Consider the following 16,817-nt stretch of genomic DNA (forward strand, 5'->3'; position numbering starts at 1 on the left):
CATTTTGACACCTAAAAAGTGAGGTTGTTTCCTACTAAATACTTATCAAAATGTGCCCAATAAACATAGAATATATGCCTTGAACTTGACTCCATTTCTTTTTGCTACAGGATTAAATCCAAAGCTTATAGCTTCATACCAAACAAAAAGCTAACAAAAGATTAACCACATTAACAGTCACTTGTAACAACAATCAACAAGAAGCTAAGTAATTAATTGCAGGCTTCATTAACTTCAGATAACTGTTGAGCCAAAATAGCAGCAGACTTATCAGAAACCAAAGCTTGAATGAGCATTGTCTTTACTTCCCAAGCACTGTATGGATAATTCTTTCTGGCATATGAATTCAACAATGCAGCCGTTGATTGCTTCACTAATCTTGCAAATATGTTGTCCATATCGTCGTTTCTTGCAGCAGCTTCTAGCAGTGTTAGATCGTACCTGTATCGCTCGTAGGCCCTCGATCCGAATATTTTGGATACTGTTGATGTTAGTGGTACCATCTTTGGCCATGACTCTCTCCTGCTGCTCCAATACCTATTTACCAGCAGTACAAAATTAACAGCCTTTTTAAGTCTTTTTGATCGGTTATTTTAGAAAAGCAATACTACTAACTACTACTAGTAGTTTCAGAAGCTTTATGAAAGGTTTCTAAGTTTTCTTTCACTGGCTCGAGGCATATTTTGACGTTATGACTTCTTATAGCCATGAGTTTACAGTCAAATATTCATAGATATTTAGTGGATTTGTAAAAGTTACTGGCAAATTTTAGTATATACGGAGTAACTATATATATAGTACTAAATTTGTATTACAAAATAACAGCAATACGCCTAAGATAAAAATACCATATAATGTAAGCTCATTTCAATCCGATATTATATAATGTAGGATAAAAATACCAAAAAACAATTCTGAACAAAAAAAAAAAAAAAAAGAGAGAGGCAGAGAAAGAGTAGTAGAAAGTGAGGAGAAGGGTCTTACTGGGGAGTGCATCTTCCAGTGTTTCTTGTGTACACAAATCCAGGTCTAAACTGTCGTGCTGATACAGTAAAATCTCCCAAGTAGTAGTAGCAACTAAATAACACCACTAAAATAGCCAAACGATTCTTTAGCATAAGAAAACTAGCCATTTTCTTTTGAGCAAAAAATTACCTCAACTAATTAAGCTTCCATAGTAGTAGCTTTTGCGAGCAGTCTTGAAGTTTATGTGAACACTCTATAATGAAGTTTTTGGCACTACTTGTAATGTCTAGATCCTAAAAAACTTTCTTCATTTTTGGATGGGATTGGTCGTCCTCGAAAGTGGTGCAATTTTGAAGTTGCTTCTTTATTCAAACTATCGCTTTCACTATTTGTCAGTTTGCAAATCTAGCCCCTTTTCTTTTTACTTTACTTTATTTGCAATCTTGTATTATGGCTCATGTGAATGAATGTGTTTGTGTCTACCAAATGACAATCCCACCTGGCGGATAGCTTACCTTGTACGAATAGTCATCGCCTTGTTTCAAGTTAGAATCCTTTATACTTTTTCTTTTTCGGGACCGTTGTAGATTATGTGTAATCTAATACTCTCTCCATTCAAAAAAAAAATTACACTTTTCGCTTTCTAGAGTTAAAAGAGTTATTCTTTGATCGTAATTTTTTATAAGTTTTTTAAATATTTTAAATTATTTATTATAGTAACTTATAATATTTTTTACGTAATTTTTAAATATGTTAAAAAAAAAAATCTACGTGAAATCACACGGTGAAAAGACGGAGTAATATAGTGCTCTGCCCTGAGCTCTCTCATTTTGTTCTAACCTGTGTCAGTTTGAATTTTATTTGTTTATATCAATTTTCAATAATGCTACACCGTCCGATTTGATTGTGACTATCAGAGTATCAGTAATAGTAACCAGTGAAGATCGATGATGGTAATAGGTAGTGACATTTAATAGTAATTTATAATGGATAATGATGATAGAAATAATGGCAGTGGCGACTAATATTAATGATTTGCGACATATGGTGGTAGCTGGTGATGGTAATTGGTTAGCAATGGTGGTTATTGTAATGATAGTTGGTGTGATAATCGTCCATGGTGGCTAGTGGTGATTGAAGTTTAGTGCTTTCCTTGCACGCATAACGTAATAATAATAATAATAAAAAATTATTATAGGTCTTAACCATTCAAATCTGTTCAACTTCGATAAATGGTTGTAAAAGTATTAAAACATTTAAAATTTAAATAAATAATTAAGATTCATACCAAAGTCCCAAAACATAGATATATTTAATGACCGAAATTTAAATGATTACGATTAAAACCTTCGTGCAAATAAGTAAGGGCCCGAAAAGTGAAAATGACGGGATTATTAAAGAGTTTAAGTACGAAAAGGTGTCAATAATTGAGGAAAGGACTAAAATGAAACAGAACGGACATAGTACAACAACAATAGTAATTGTATCTCATTCCCAAACTCGTTGATATCGAGTGTCTGAATCTCACTATCTTTTTTCTTATCGGATGTCAACAAAAGAACCTTACTATATTCCATTCCGCTCATTCCATTAAAAACTGATTGTAAATATAATTGCTTAGATGATCAAAAGCAAGTAAATAACATAATGAAGACCAGAAACCAGCCAGGCCTACCGACAGACAACAGTACATGTGGAAACTTCCAACACGAGTAAGCTCCATATTTCAATTTGGTGCTATAAAAGGGATAAAGACAAGAAGCTCAAATATGAACTTTCAGAACCACAACTGTTGCGCATACGACCGACAACTCAGAGCACATGAGACATTCATACGACAATTATATTGCAATAACAGAGAAATGAGGTTGAAGCAGTATATACATTACAAGCACAACGAAGTATTAATCATCCAAGGAGTTTCTCCCAAAATGGGTTTTATTTTCCCTGTGGGTTGTGTTCGGGAATATTTTACAAACATCGCAACCAAATCACAGAAACAACGGACAGAATTCAGAATTAACCTTTCATTCTCCTGGTACAATTCACCTACATGCATGTGATGGCAAGTGCTACCTAAACAGGCGCAGAAAGGGACTTTGCTCTTCAGCAACTTGGAAAAATTCTGCCACATTCATAACTCAGTGCAAGAAGTCCTTCATTGGATCGTCATGGAGGACCTTCTTCATTCTATAGGCCTCCATTTCTTCCGGTGTAACCTACAAGGAAAATGTGGTAAGAGATCCCAAAAGAAAAGATACAGACGAGAGTGGAAAGATAAAAAAGCGAAGATTTAGATGTACCTCGTCATTGTAGTTCACATTATATTTCCTTTTCCTTTCATCCCTCTCTTGTCTTTTCTTTACATCCTCCTGCTCGGGACAAGAAATACAAATTTCAGATCATGTCAGATGTGAGCTAGAGCCATCAGTCAGGCTATCATCACTTAAACACAACCCCCCCCCCCCCCCCCCCCCTCTTCAAAAAAAAAAAAAGAAAAGAAGAGAAACTACATTTTGTTTCAAAAGTAAAAGAGGAAACTGAATTAATTCATCACCATGACGATGCAAGAAGAGCGGCTATGAAGGCACCAAGAACAGGTTAAAGGGGATACCTTCTTAAGAGCTTCAGCCAACTTTTGCTGGTCCAGAACCAAATCGTCAGGAACTTCAGTTCCCCAAGTAGCGAGCCTCTTGGCCTCAACCGGCTCATGCGTATCTTGATGATCAAATATAGATGAAAAGAAAATAAATATAAAATTTAAGATAGATGGCTACACTGTATAAAAGTATCCCTACAAAGTAACAGGCAAGGAAAAAAACCCACTTCCAAATATGTCTTCATGCCACAGTGGGATAATATGGCTTGCACATTTGAATCTTAGATAAACTATACATTCTAGGTTCAGTATTTTGAACATGAAATCCAAGGAGATTAAACAGTTGGCTGACTACATTTGTAGTAGCACTGGTAGAAAATAATAACAACAATAATAATAATATTGTTACAAGAGAAGGTTGAACTAATTGCTTTAATCAAAGGACAAATTCCTTCAACAATTTAGTACTTCATTTTCTATTGTTTAATGATAAAATTCTCATAATCTTCACCAAAAGAAATCCCAGAATTTATCAATAGTGTATCAATCAGAAAATACACAGATATCACTAATACATCAGACCTTCAACTCCAACTAAAAGTCTCAAACCTTTGCCATCTAAAGCAAAACATAGGCAAACCAACGATATTCAAAAATTACGGAAGTGAGACAATGCACGCCCCAGCAAACTGCACAGAACCAGAGCCTTTTTCATTCTGCTGTATTTTACTGCCTACCAGTATGACAACAAAAATGTGCTCTAAGAAGAGAGTTGATGATATCATTTAATATTACATCGAGGATGATGTAGAGTTCACCATGTGTTTTTTTTTTCCGGAGGAAAGTAACAGGTAACTTAAGAAGTATTATGATGGTCTCCCTTAAGTTCGGGTGATATCAGAGGCGTCGCCAGGATTTGAAGGGGTTCAGGATTCTAGCGCTTTAAGTTTCTGTGTTCTGAAGTTATAATTTGTACATATTAAATGAGTTTCTTAATACGAATACAGTGTTTGGACCAAGGTTACTGGGTTCGGCCGAACCCGTACCTTGATCTCTAGCTCTGCCACGGATGATATACCTAAAAACTAAAAGCAAACTACAAAGAATTATGAAAGTTTGGTTATCAGGAAAATGGATTATCAGTATGATTAAAGCGTACATACTAATTTTTGACGAGAGGGAATAACAATCTGAAGGTCAATACTAACCTTCAGCGGACTCTTTGCGAGCAATATTGGCCTTCATAAGATCAGCAGATGCTTCAGCTGCTTCAATTCCAGCAGCACCTGTACAATAGCTGTTTCTGATTGTTTGTTTGCAGCATTTATAACCCCACTGGTGATCCTTCCACCATGAACCCCAAACTGTGGTGTGGTTATTGATGTAAACATCTTCTTCATATTTGCTCCTAGGGATAGACATCTCCTACAGAAAGCAACGCACAAGTTCAGTTAAGCTACTCACAAGTTCAGGCAAGCTACTCACAAATGAATCTAGGAAACATTTTTAAAGACATTATCCAATCATACATTCCTATTAAATGATATTTCTAGTTCTTCCCTGTCCCCCCCCCCCCCCCCCCCCCCCCGGAAGATGGAGCAAATGTTTTTTTGCATCCCACAGACTAGTCTGACAACTTCAGTGGTGTGGACTTTCCTCAAAAGAGAGTAATTTGGAGACAGTATCTAAGAATCTCTGTTGCCGCTGTCCTAATGATGTTTATGTAAATGAGGTTAGCTCTCTACAGTCTAAAATCTGATATTAGCTGTATGAAAGGCAGATAATTTTTTGGGAGGATCTTACTATAGCATGTTGTTTCAGTTTGGATGAACTTGGTTAGGACAAGAACGGAAATAGCTGCATTCTTCAAAAAAAAAAAAAAAAAAAAGATGTTGTAATGCCTTTGATTGAGGTAAACAAGGCCGTATGTTTTAAGACTGGATTACTTGATATGATGGAAGGTGAGGATGATCACTTTAATTATTCTATTCTCAATATTTGAAGTACGAAATAGTGATAAAAGTTATTATGTTGCTGGAACTGAAAGGTGAAGGGAACCTAAACCAGGCAGAGATTGAATGCTGATGTGGTTCCAAGAAGCTCCGAAGCAAGAGGATATTGAAAATTTAACAGTTTCTTGAATCCTATTTCGCTTGCCAAGGTAAACTAATTTAATGAAGCAGAATGAATCCAAATGAAAACAAATAACTTTTTGCACTTGCAACAACTACTAAGCTTCAATCTCATAATTTAATCTCATAATTTAATATATACCATTACGGTATGTTATTCACCCCCGTGTCCCGAAACTTGCAAAGTGATTCATGCATTAAAATGCAGCTTTTCATGAAAGAATTACCTGTCCCTTCACAATCCTACCAGCACAATCATATTCAACTTCTCTCTCACTCTGACCCAACAGGAGTTCTCTCGGGAGTATTTCTTCACTAGCAGCATTACCATACTTCTCCATGATATCCTCCTTTGTTTGTGACTTCAGTTTCTCCTTGTTAACCTTGTAATTTTTGTAAAGCAGTTCTGCTTGGGAAGGAGCAGCTTGCATATGCACATCATGACCCTTGTCAAAAGCTTCCCAAGCATGAATATTCAGCTGTTTGAACTCCAATGCTTGACCACTAACTCTATTTTGGTTATCACCCTATAAAAGGATGACTAAGTCAAAAAATATAAACGATGAAATCCAATACTACTTGGTGAACCAAGTGTACACTTACAGCATAGAATTTTTCATTTGGATCCATATCTGGAAGAGGGTCTTCACGCATGGACCGAGTCTTGGGATCATAATGTGCAGAATTGACATCAAGATTAAGAAGATATTTTGCTGTATCTTCCCGGATACGTAGATTCCTGGACAATGCAGATGCATCAGTAGCTTGATAAAGTAGTACTCAGACCTAGATGTGTACTATGTGCATTCTACATAGTACGAGTTAAAGCCATTCACTTGACCCCTCATGGCTGCCAAAAAAACCATGGGAGCCCAAAAGTAAAGAGGAAGGGTTCAAAGATGAAAAGATATAAAGAAAAACAAACCTAACGGTTCCCGTACTTCCACCACCAGTGGTTCGTACACGCTTCTCCACTTTTGCAAAATCCATCTGCTTGCTTTCATCAACCTTGGCTTCATCTACCTTCAAAGCATCTTCAAAATCTTCATCTTCATCTTCGCTGTCGCCTTTCTCTTCATCTTCTTTGTTATTTTTCTCCTCCAACTTTTTTAGTTGTTGCTCTTTCAGGTATTTCTTTCTTGCTTCATCCCTTGCTTCATACCGTTCAATTATATGAGCATAAGAAGCAGCATCATAACCATTCCAACGGTCCCTTTTACCATCATAATCCAGCTCAAACTGTTCTATCTTCTCATCAGGAGCAATATGTTTTCCAGTCCATTTTGCTCCTAATTTGCGTGGCCTATCCATGCATGACTTAGCATCGTGGGTCATTGCTCCGCAGCTGTCCAAATCACATTATATTCAGACACCATGTAAAAGACAGCACATAGAGCAATACTATTTCAAAGTTGACGAAAAATCACCAAAGTATGTAGAAGATTGGTTATTTCTTGAATCCAAAAAAGTTATTTGCTTTTTTCCAACTTTATAGTTGGAATCAGCTGAGTATATTAAATTTTCGATAAACTTCCCAAAGTAAAATGAATACACCAAAAATTGAAGTTTTGCCAGGCACCTAGCACCAAACAATGACTACAAGATTCGAATTTCCAGATAAAAGGATTCCCGTTTGATTGAAATCCTTTTTGACCATATTAAAGGTAAGAGACATGATTTATACGTCTACGAAAACAATGTGAATCAACAGGTACATCTGAACGTCCATTTAGAAAGTGAATACTTTACTTACTTTTCACATGCACCCTTTCTATACTTGTCAGCCTGATATATTTTTGCACCTCTGTCATACCATGATTTCGTGTAATTCGGATCCGATTTCCATTTCCTTTGATGTTTCAAACTCTATAGAATAGCACAACAAGTGAATGTCAAACGTGCATCTAGCAAATCAAAAATGCAACACCGAAACTATAAACAAGGAGAAACACATACCGGTCTCTCCGCATTAAGATACCAGGGAGCTGAAGACATATACTGAGGAATGTGAGGATTGATTTCTTTTCCATCCTCATCCAACTCCGCTGGTGCAAGACCAGCCTTTCTCGCCTCTTCTAATTCCAACTGTTTCCTGTGGTCCTCCCTAGACTTAAACGCCACTGCATTTTTACAAAATCATAATTGCATCAGATAAATTTTAAGATTTTATCATTGAAGCAGCCACCCCTTTTTTTATGACTTGAAGCAGCCACCTCTTTATGCAAGAAAAAAAAAAAAAAAAAACTTCAGGCAGCATAACTTGATGAAGCATCAAACTTTAGGCGGGGATTGTTTCTTTTTGATGATAAGGGAAGCAGAACCCTTCTCCAGTGTAATAGCAAGCAAACCACACAGGAGAGGCAAACCCCGTATGACGAGCTCGACCGAGAAAGCATGAAGGGGTATCGAACTTGAGACCCCCCATTTGGGAGATTCCCTGCTCAACCAACTCGCCCACCTTACGGGTTCGGCAGGGTTTGTATTTCTTAAAAGTTTTTTGAAGTTGTGGAAAGACTTTATTGTCAAAAACATATATCAATTGTTTTCAAAAATCCTTTTCGACGTAGATGGTATTTCTCGTTGAAAAATGGTTATTCCAGTAACGAAACACCTAGAAATCTTAAAAAGCTATCTAAACAGAACTTTAACATCAATGGCAACAGAATCCAGGATAAATCTATTATTCCATCTAAATACAAACTAATCCTAATGATAACAATATGCAGCTAGAACAACAATAACTACGCATCACCCAAATCAAGTAATCTATATTGTGCCCACATAATCCAATACTAAATAATTAGACTTTTAAGACCAATTAGCACATTAATTATATCGAAAGAAAACGAAAATATGTGTACCTGAAGCAGTAGCCATGATTGATTACCGAACCCTAGAAAGATAACCGTCCCAATTCGAGCAATCTTATGATTTTTGTGTTTCCGGTTTTTATCCCTTTACCACTCGGGTTTGGTTTATTTATTTCGTAAAGAACCGACTTAAATAGTTAAAGCCCAGGACCATTTTATTCATTGGGCCTGTATATTTGGGCTTTCAAGATTGCATTTTGTTCCGTGTTTTGTGCTAGTCTTTAATTTCGGTCCCTCATAACAAATAATATTTTCGTCGGACATATGTTTATATTTTCTCATCATAGTATTCCACAAATTATGTGTGTGTTCTTAAAGAACATATGCGGCTCTAGGCATAAGTTTGATTTTGAAGGCTAAAAATTAAAGACCAGTCCGTTTGTAGGAAAAACCGTCCAATTTCTTCACAAACCATATTTTACATCAGATAGCCAACCCAAAAACCTATTTAACTCGGGCAATTTGCAGGATTGCCCTTCGCTAGGGGTGATCTTTAATTTTTGTCGCTCAAAATGGTGGTCTTTAACTATTGCCTTTCAGGCATATGCAAATTTTAGAATTTGGGCCTTAAAGGCAGAATTTACACATGGATAGAATTTGCAAAATTCTGTCTTAAGACCCAAATTCTGAATGGACAGATTTGCAAAATTTTGCATTCCATGGGTAGAATTTGCAAATTCTGCGTTGCATTTTTTTTTTACTGAGCTGGGATTTAAACTCACAATTTTAAGGTATTAGGTGAAGAACAAAACTTAAAACCACCAATTTGAAGGACAAAAATTAGAGACCACCCCAAAATGAAGGCCAAACCACGCAGAAAAAAAAAATTAACTCGATATGCTATCAGAGCCCAAGTACATCCCAAGTTTTATATTCTTTTCCGTAGAGAAGTGAGACCCACTTTGTATGCAATTTGGGCTGATTTACACGAATATTCCTTTTTAGGCCACTATTTAAGATTTTGTCCTATTTTAAATTTATCGGATGTCCCATAAGGGAAATTTTTTGAAAGTTAGATTAAATGTAGTCCTATGGAGTTGGGTCTAACAAAATATAAGATTGTCATCTAATATTTATAAATTTTAGACTGTGATCTAATGTTTTCTCATAATATTTTTCAGTTTGTTCAAAATGAATCTTTAGACCGTGATCTAAAATGTTATAAATTGCAACAAGAAAAAAGGAACATTTACTAAACAGCTGCCTCACAAAAAAAATGTCAGTGAAAAGTTCTACGCAATTTGCGTTTTAATCATTCGTGTTTTTTTTTTGGTTTAATGCATATGAAATATTCCAATTTGTATTTTTAAAAATAATCTTGGTCATTTAGTCCCTATAAAGTATGGGCATTTGCCGGAGACTTTACAGAGAATGGGGAGTTTAAAGTGAACTAAGAGTTTGTGGATTTATTTTTTATTTTTTCAATAGTAGGACTGAATCAGGCCTGCTAATTAATCAAAGAAATAAGGGGAATCTCTTTAATATGGTCTTCTATATTTAGCACAACATAAAAGAGATGATTCTGAAGACTTTTAAAAAGTTATCCAGAAGTCTTTGACAGTTTGCTATCCTTAATCAAGCTGCATATGCATAGGAAGAAGTGATTAAGGATGCTGACATTTTTTTCTTTCCTAAACCATCTAATATTCGAAACTCATCATTCGGCTAATTCTGAATCGCACACGGTAAATTTGCTAAGGAAGTAAGGTTTTCCCTACCAAGAAGTTATTTAATTATCACGGTTCAATTATGAAACACCTGATTAAGAATGACAGGATCCCACAATTATCTCATTATATCACTGTAAAAAACTCGGTCCATAGGGTATTTACACCACTCTAATGAATACATAAAACATGTCTTATGATACACTTTTATTATTAAACCAAAGTTAAGTACTTCCTCTATCCAGCTTATATGACATATTTTTCTTTTTAATTCATTCAAAAGGATTTAACACACATTTAATTTGACAATAATTCACGTTACATTTGTCATTTTGCCGTTAATGACAAGCTTTTATCCAAATATTATAATATATTTATTACAAGTTTCAAAAATTTTCTTAATTAGATTGCGTGTCGACTAAATCTATATCACATAAATTAAAACGTAGAAAATAATACATATTCTCACCTTCACTCTTTAACTATTATTATGATTTGACATAAATATCGAGTATCAGTAATATTTGACCCAATTGGCGCTAGGATAATGAACAAATGCTATAAGTTGATAACTCTATTTCTTCTCGGGACCATAGAGTTCATAGCATATGGGACACTTGTCGAGACAATAGAGTTCATAGCATATGGGACAGGCTCATCCTGAACAATCGAGTTCTTCTCGGGACAATAGAGTTCATAGCATATGGGCCACTTGTCGGGACAATAGAGTTCATAGCATATGGGACACTTGTCGAGACAATAGAGCTCATAATGCTAGTACGCAGTTTGAAATTATGAGATAAAATCGTAATTTGAAATTATATTTAGATATACAATTTGAATTTTTTGAATTGTATTATTTTTTATAGACATAAAAATCTCATAAGTTATGAAAATTATCAAAATATTCTCAATTCTTATACAATCTTATCAAATGAGCAAATTATAAGTCATAACAAAATTAATACGCTACTAGAAGACCTTTCTAAAAAATATAACATCAATTGATCAAACTTTAATTCAATAAAAAGGAAAATTTAATATGAATAGTAATGTAACTACTCTTTAATATAATCCTCTCACATCGTAGACATAAATAAAGGTTGGTAAATGGTTGGTGTGAGTAATTGTTAAAAATATCTACCAACTTATTAGTCTGTTTTTCACAAAATAAACTTATGTGTCAAGTTGTATATTTAAAAAATTTGAAATCATGGTTTGAAAACCCAAATCATCTAAACCATGAGATGAAATGCATGTCCAAACGCTGGTTTCATATCATGATTTCAAATCGCATGTCCAAAAGCCTACTTAGAATAGAGGGGGAACCAAAAACTTTAGGGCATTTGGCCATTAAAACCAAATATTTTTCATTTTATTTGGAATTTTGAAATTGAAGTCGAAGATCGAGGTGTTTTTCCAAATTTCAAATATAGCTTCAAGATGTATTTGAAATTTTCATGGTCAAATGATAATTTGCAAAAAAAAAGTGGCAAAAAATTCTGAAAATTTACAATTATATTTGCCAATAGGTTCTGGATAGCTATTTAAGGACAGTTATAATCTCAAGTATTAGTAATTGAACTTTTTAAAATATATTTACGGTTCGGAGGGTTCAATAATCTGCAGCATAACATGTCATGTGTTGAAGGAGCAGATGACCAATAAACAAAAGGATCTTCACAGCATATTCATTTCGCAAGTATGCTTTTGCTCCCATGAACAATATGTCTCTTTATTTTAATTTGTGATGAGGATGTGGAAGAGGATCCAAAGCATATTCTTTTTACAAAATATTAGAAGTCCATTTTCAAAGAGCCTCTGTTACACCTCTTTGTTCAATCTGCGTTTGCTAATTAAAAATATTACTCCCACTTCAAGAGGATGATTAGGCACAAGCTCATGAAAAAGAAGTAAATTCCAAAAAAAAAAATTGAAATAGTGAGGGATTGTGGTGATATTTCAAATTATTTCTGCCACTTGGCAAGTATGAATATATGTGTCATAAAGATAATATGGGTGGCATTTTCATTAACTTTAGAAGAAAACACTTGTCATGTGCACATAAACTTCGTAAGCTACAAATAGGCCAGCTATACTTCTCGTGAAGCCTATAAATAGGCTAGCTGTACTACTCCTTTCAGGAGAAAAAAAAAAAAAAAGTTCCTGCTCCTTTTTTATTGTCATTTTGTGGTCCCTTATTTTTCTTCTAAAATTTACTGGTATTATTTAATTTCCTGATTTTTATATTCTCTAATTAAAATTAGTGAAGGATTTATTTAAGTCTAAAAAAAAAATTCACATTACTGAAATAGTTTTTCAGGACCGCCTTGCACGATTCAAGTCATATTTACTAAATATTTTACTGTAGTAATATTTATTTAACTTGTGCTATTATTTTACACAACCAAGTTCTCCTTGACAAGAAGTTCTCCATCCGGTTGCAAATCGAGCATTAACTTTACACTCCTCGTTTTGTTCTTAATGAGAAGTACTACACAAATATTATGGCACGTTAAAGTCGAAATTTTAAAAGTTTTTCAATTATGAATTTCAAAAGTCTTAATTTCTTTCTTAAATTTTGTACTGATTGTAACTATGTCATACAAATTAAAACGAAGAGTGTAAAACATATTCTCGCCTCAACTTATATGACTAATCATAATAAACTAATATAGTTTGATATAAATATCGTTAGAAAATAAGAGAACATAATTTGAAAAGAAAACTTTGAGGTGTGAATAAATTTACCGTCCTTTGAGAAAATATTGTCGGTATATACTATAGGGAAACAAAGCAGTTTTTTTCTTTTCTTTTCAGGATTCCTCAAAATCAAAATTGTTACTGCAGAATGAATAACCACTGCCACAATAACGTATTAATAAAAGAAGAAGAAAATCATTCGGAAAAGATATTGATTATCTTAACAGATGCTACGATTAAAACTTAAATTTTATTTTAATACGTATAAGGAGACTCGGTGGACTTACATATTCAAGGACACTTTAGTGGATCAAAACAGTTAAATGTTCAAATCCCTTTCAATCCCATTGATGTAGGACTTAGTTTCCTTCAATGCACAAACTATTCAAACAAAACCGAATGCATTATCAAGTTGATAACTCTCTTTCTTGTCCGAAAAATATAATGCAGAGGCTTAATATGGGTGAAAATATATGGGACAGACTCATCCTGCACAAGGAAAATCTCATATAGTTACATAATGTCAAATAATAATTGATTCTAGTCACTGCTGCTAAATAGTAAACTAGAACAACCTCTTTATACAATCTACTGTTGCAGTTAAGTCCTATTATACAGTGCTGAAATGACAAATAATCAAAAAAATTTAAGTTAATATAAACTGTCAGTAAAAAAAGTTATACTATTACGCGAATTAATTCAATAAATAGCATATGTTTTTATTGACTAACAATTTAACGTACCTTGAATCCACCCGTTGATAATTTTCTCTAAAAAATATTCAATATAAAGATATGACTAAGCCCGTTAACCGGTTTAACCGGACCGGACCGGTAACCGGTTAGGGAACCGGCCGGTTTCCGGTTAAAAAACCGGAACCGTTTAACCGGTTCCGGTTTACCGGTTTGAAACCTCAAACCGGAACCGGTCCGGTTCAAAGTCTCCAAAACTTTTTTTGTTTTTTGTATTTTATATATATATATATATATATATATATATATATATATATTATAGTATTTATTAGTATATTGTAGGTATATTTACATATGTTATACAAGTTTATAAGTAAAGTTTAAATATTTACTGACTAACAGGCTAACAGCAAGTCAGCAATACAGAATATACGTGTATACATATATATATATATATTAAGTTATATGCTTAAGTTATAGTGTTATACTACATATACCTAAAATATAGTAAGAATATACGTATATATATTAATATACTTAGGTTATATAACTTATATATATATATATATATATATATATATATATATATATATATATATATATATATATATGTTTAAGTATACTATATTGTCACGACCCAATTTAGGACCATGACCGGCGCTATGGGGTAGGATTCCCAAAGCAAGCCTTAACGGGAATTTTACAGAAAATCGGTCAGAGCTTCCCCTGTTTTTATGACTATCCAAAACTTTCCTGTCTCAAAATCAACAACAAAAATATCCAATGTCAACCAAACTAAATGCAATCATCCTCAATCAACCCGATTTCAACGTAATAAAACTAAAACATCTCTGAAATACGAACTAGTCACCAATCTATAATGAATAAAGAATACTCATGGAATAAATCAAATGACTATGGAGCAACTCTAAGAATTCAAAAGAAAAGACCATCATAGATAATAGAATCTTGGCCCACGCGGACAAGTGCGGGGCTCACCAGGAACTTTCAACTCGTGCTCTCTAGTTACCGTAATCCTCACCAACGTCACCTGCGGTCTCTGAAAAAAATAGCGAGGAGTGAGACGCTTGCTCAGTGAGTAATAACACTTAACCACAACCGTTTTTATTGGGGACAAGTCAGAAAACATGCTCATATAATATTCATAAATATCACGAAATAAATGCCCTTTTTGCAAACACGGTAGCAATAACCAATCTTCTCTATTTTCATGTAAGCAGAAATAATTTAACAATTCAATAATAAACTCGATAACAATGTCATATCAACTCTTATATCTGGGAGGTTTCCAAGAAAGGATCATGTAATCTATATCATGTGGACCCCTTCGTAAAAGGAGTCAAATATAATTGTAGGTCCCTACTCGAAGGAAAACTGTGCATGTATGCTAGTTCTACCTTCCCACTAGCGTGGACTGTAACTGTAATCTGTAAATATAAGGTGCACCAGGTCTAACAAACCCGCCGTTAGCTACGGGATCCTTCAAAGTCTCCTCCCATTAATACTTTTCTTTGTAAAGAATAAATACTCATATGAAAGCATTTTTAAACAATACAGGGCATTTCAATTCTTATCAAATCATGTAATTGTATTTCAGAAACGGTAATCATATCTCAAGTAACGGTAAAACATATCTAGTAACGGTGAAAACAATTAGAATAACCGGTAACCATCTCAAGTAAACTGTTCGGTACTATATCAAGTAAAGGACTTGTCCCACATGCAATTTCAAAGCATCAGTAACACATTTTATTTTCAAAATCATGTATAAACCATGAAGGTTATGTAAATACAAATTGTGGTAAGATTACTACTCACAGTACTCGTGTCGAAATACCAGACTCGTCACCACGCAATTCCGTACCACTTCCTTCGATCAATCTATAATCACATCATATCAATCTCGTGTTAATTCCCTTATTTTGGCTAACTAGTAACTAAATTAGAATACCCCACCTTCAGGATTCCTGTTAAAATTTCAATCAATCTAATTATTTATATTTGCTCACGCTTTGAGTAATTCAATTAAGCCACGATCTACCAATTTTGGATTAACAACTAGAACAACCTTACTGTCCAACTTACTTTTCCTATGGCATATACTGAAATTCAAAATTTTCGGTCCAATTATATTTGTATTCACTCAATTCTTGAAAATTAATGAATTTCCCTGTTTCTTCTACCTCAGTCTCTTCAACTCTCAATCCCACTTCTTTAAAAAATATGAATTGAATCTATAAACTAAGGTTAGAAATTTACCTTTCTTTTCTCCTCCTATCCTTATTATTTATCTGTGCTTGAATTCCCTTTGTGCTTCTTCACTTGAAAGTGGCAGAACCTCACGTTTTGTTTGCTGGGTTTTTTTTTTCTTTCTAAGGTGGCTGGCAGACTATTTTCAGTCTATGCCCTTCTCTGTTTATTCACGTTTTAATGGGCTGTGGGGCTCTCTTTTTTCTTCATCAAGGGTTGCGGCCCACATGCCCTTTATTCTTTTTTTTTTTTTAAGTTTTATTAATTAAATACCTACACTTAAATATGGGATATTACATATATATACTTATAACTTATATATTATAACTTATGTTATTTATAGTTTAATTTTTTTCGAAGTTTATAAATTTGTATATACGTATATATATATATACCTAAAATATAGTAAGAATATACTTATATATATATATATATATATATATATATATATATATATATATATATATATATATATATATATATCAATATATGTATCAATATACTTAGGTTATATAACTTAATATATATAAATATGTTTAAGTTATATATAACTTATATATATATGTATAACTTAATATATATATATATATATATATATGTGTGTGTGTGTGTGTGTGTGTTTAAGTTATACTTATAGTATACTATACATTATAAGTATATTCTTAGTATATTTTAGTTATTTTTCAAATATATAACTTTCTAGTTTTTATTTTTAATATGAACACAAGTAAATAGAAGAAAACTCAATGAGCCATATATTTTATTCATTCTTGGATAACATTAATTTGCAAGTTGTAGTTTTTTTTAACTTGAAAATAATACATGAGTTGTACAAAAATAGTAGAATAATAAAATCAGCAATTTTGAATCATTTCGTTAATTTCCCCCATATCATATTCGGTCATGGAAATATCTTC

General features: G+C 33.5%; 2 protein-coding genes and 1 long non-coding RNA gene across 3 annotated transcripts; all 3 read right to left on the bottom strand.

The window, feature by feature from the left end:
- Nucleotides 1-73: 73 nt before the first annotated feature.
- LOC132626723 (uncharacterized) lies at nucleotides 74-1,380 on the bottom strand. The gene is made up of 2 exons (XM_060341696.1): nucleotides 985-1,380; nucleotides 74-537 (listed from the first exon to the last, which is right to left on the bottom strand). Exons 1-2 carry the CDS (start codon nucleotides 1,131-1,133, stop codon nucleotides 213-215), a joined length of 474 nt encoding a protein of 157 aa, XP_060197679.1. The 5' UTR covers nucleotides 1,134-1,380; the 3' UTR covers nucleotides 74-212.
- Nucleotides 1,381-2,790: 1,410 nt separating this feature from the next.
- On the bottom strand, nucleotides 2,791-8,701 carry LOC132607816 (pre-mRNA-splicing factor SLU7-like). Its single transcript, XM_060321897.1, has 10 exons — nucleotides 8,559-8,701; nucleotides 7,654-7,817; nucleotides 7,451-7,563; nucleotides 6,623-7,042; nucleotides 6,301-6,436; nucleotides 5,925-6,224; nucleotides 4,774-4,990; nucleotides 3,581-3,684; nucleotides 3,270-3,338; nucleotides 2,791-3,185 (listed from the first exon to the last, which is right to left on the bottom strand). The coding sequence occupies exons 1-10, from the start codon at nucleotides 8,572-8,574 to the stop codon at nucleotides 3,108-3,110; spliced, it is 1,617 nt and encodes a 538-aa protein (XP_060177880.1). The 5' UTR covers nucleotides 8,575-8,701; the 3' UTR covers nucleotides 2,791-3,107.
- Nucleotides 8,702-14,351: 5,650 nt separating this feature from the next.
- LOC132626731 (uncharacterized) lies at nucleotides 14,352-16,273 on the bottom strand. The gene is made up of 3 exons (XR_009577598.1): nucleotides 15,910-16,273; nucleotides 15,469-15,531; nucleotides 14,352-14,689 (listed from the first exon to the last, which is right to left on the bottom strand). It is a non-coding gene; the product is annotated as an uncharacterized LOC132626731 (long non-coding RNA).
- Nucleotides 16,274-16,817: the final 544 nt, after the last annotated feature.

The sequence above is a fragment of the Lycium barbarum genome, chromosome 1 (assembly GCF_019175385.1).
Source record: "Lycium barbarum isolate Lr01 chromosome 1, ASM1917538v2, whole genome shotgun sequence".
NCBI classification, from domain to species: Eukaryota; Viridiplantae; Streptophyta; class Magnoliopsida; order Solanales; family Solanaceae; genus Lycium; species Lycium barbarum.

Excerpts from the sequence above, each read along its gene's own strand:
- LOC132626723 (XM_060341696.1), bottom strand. The coding sequence starts at position 1,133 with ATGGCTAGTTTTCTTATGCTAAAGAATCGTTTGGCTATTTTAGTGGTG. Across the intron at positions 538-984 it reads ACTGGAAGATGCACTCCCCA|GTATTGGAGCAGCAGGAGAG; the intron begins GTAAGACCCTTC and ends GCTGGTAAATAG.
- LOC132607816 (XM_060321897.1), bottom strand. Across the intron at positions 6,437-6,622 it reads GGAAGTACGGGAACCGTTAG|GAATCTACGTATCCGGGAAG; the intron begins GTTTGTTTTTCT and ends TGCATTGTCCAG. Across the intron at positions 3,339-3,580 it reads TGGCTGAAGCTCTTAAGAAG|GAGGATGTAAAGAAAAGACA; the intron begins GTATCCCCTTTA and ends TGTCCCGAGCAG.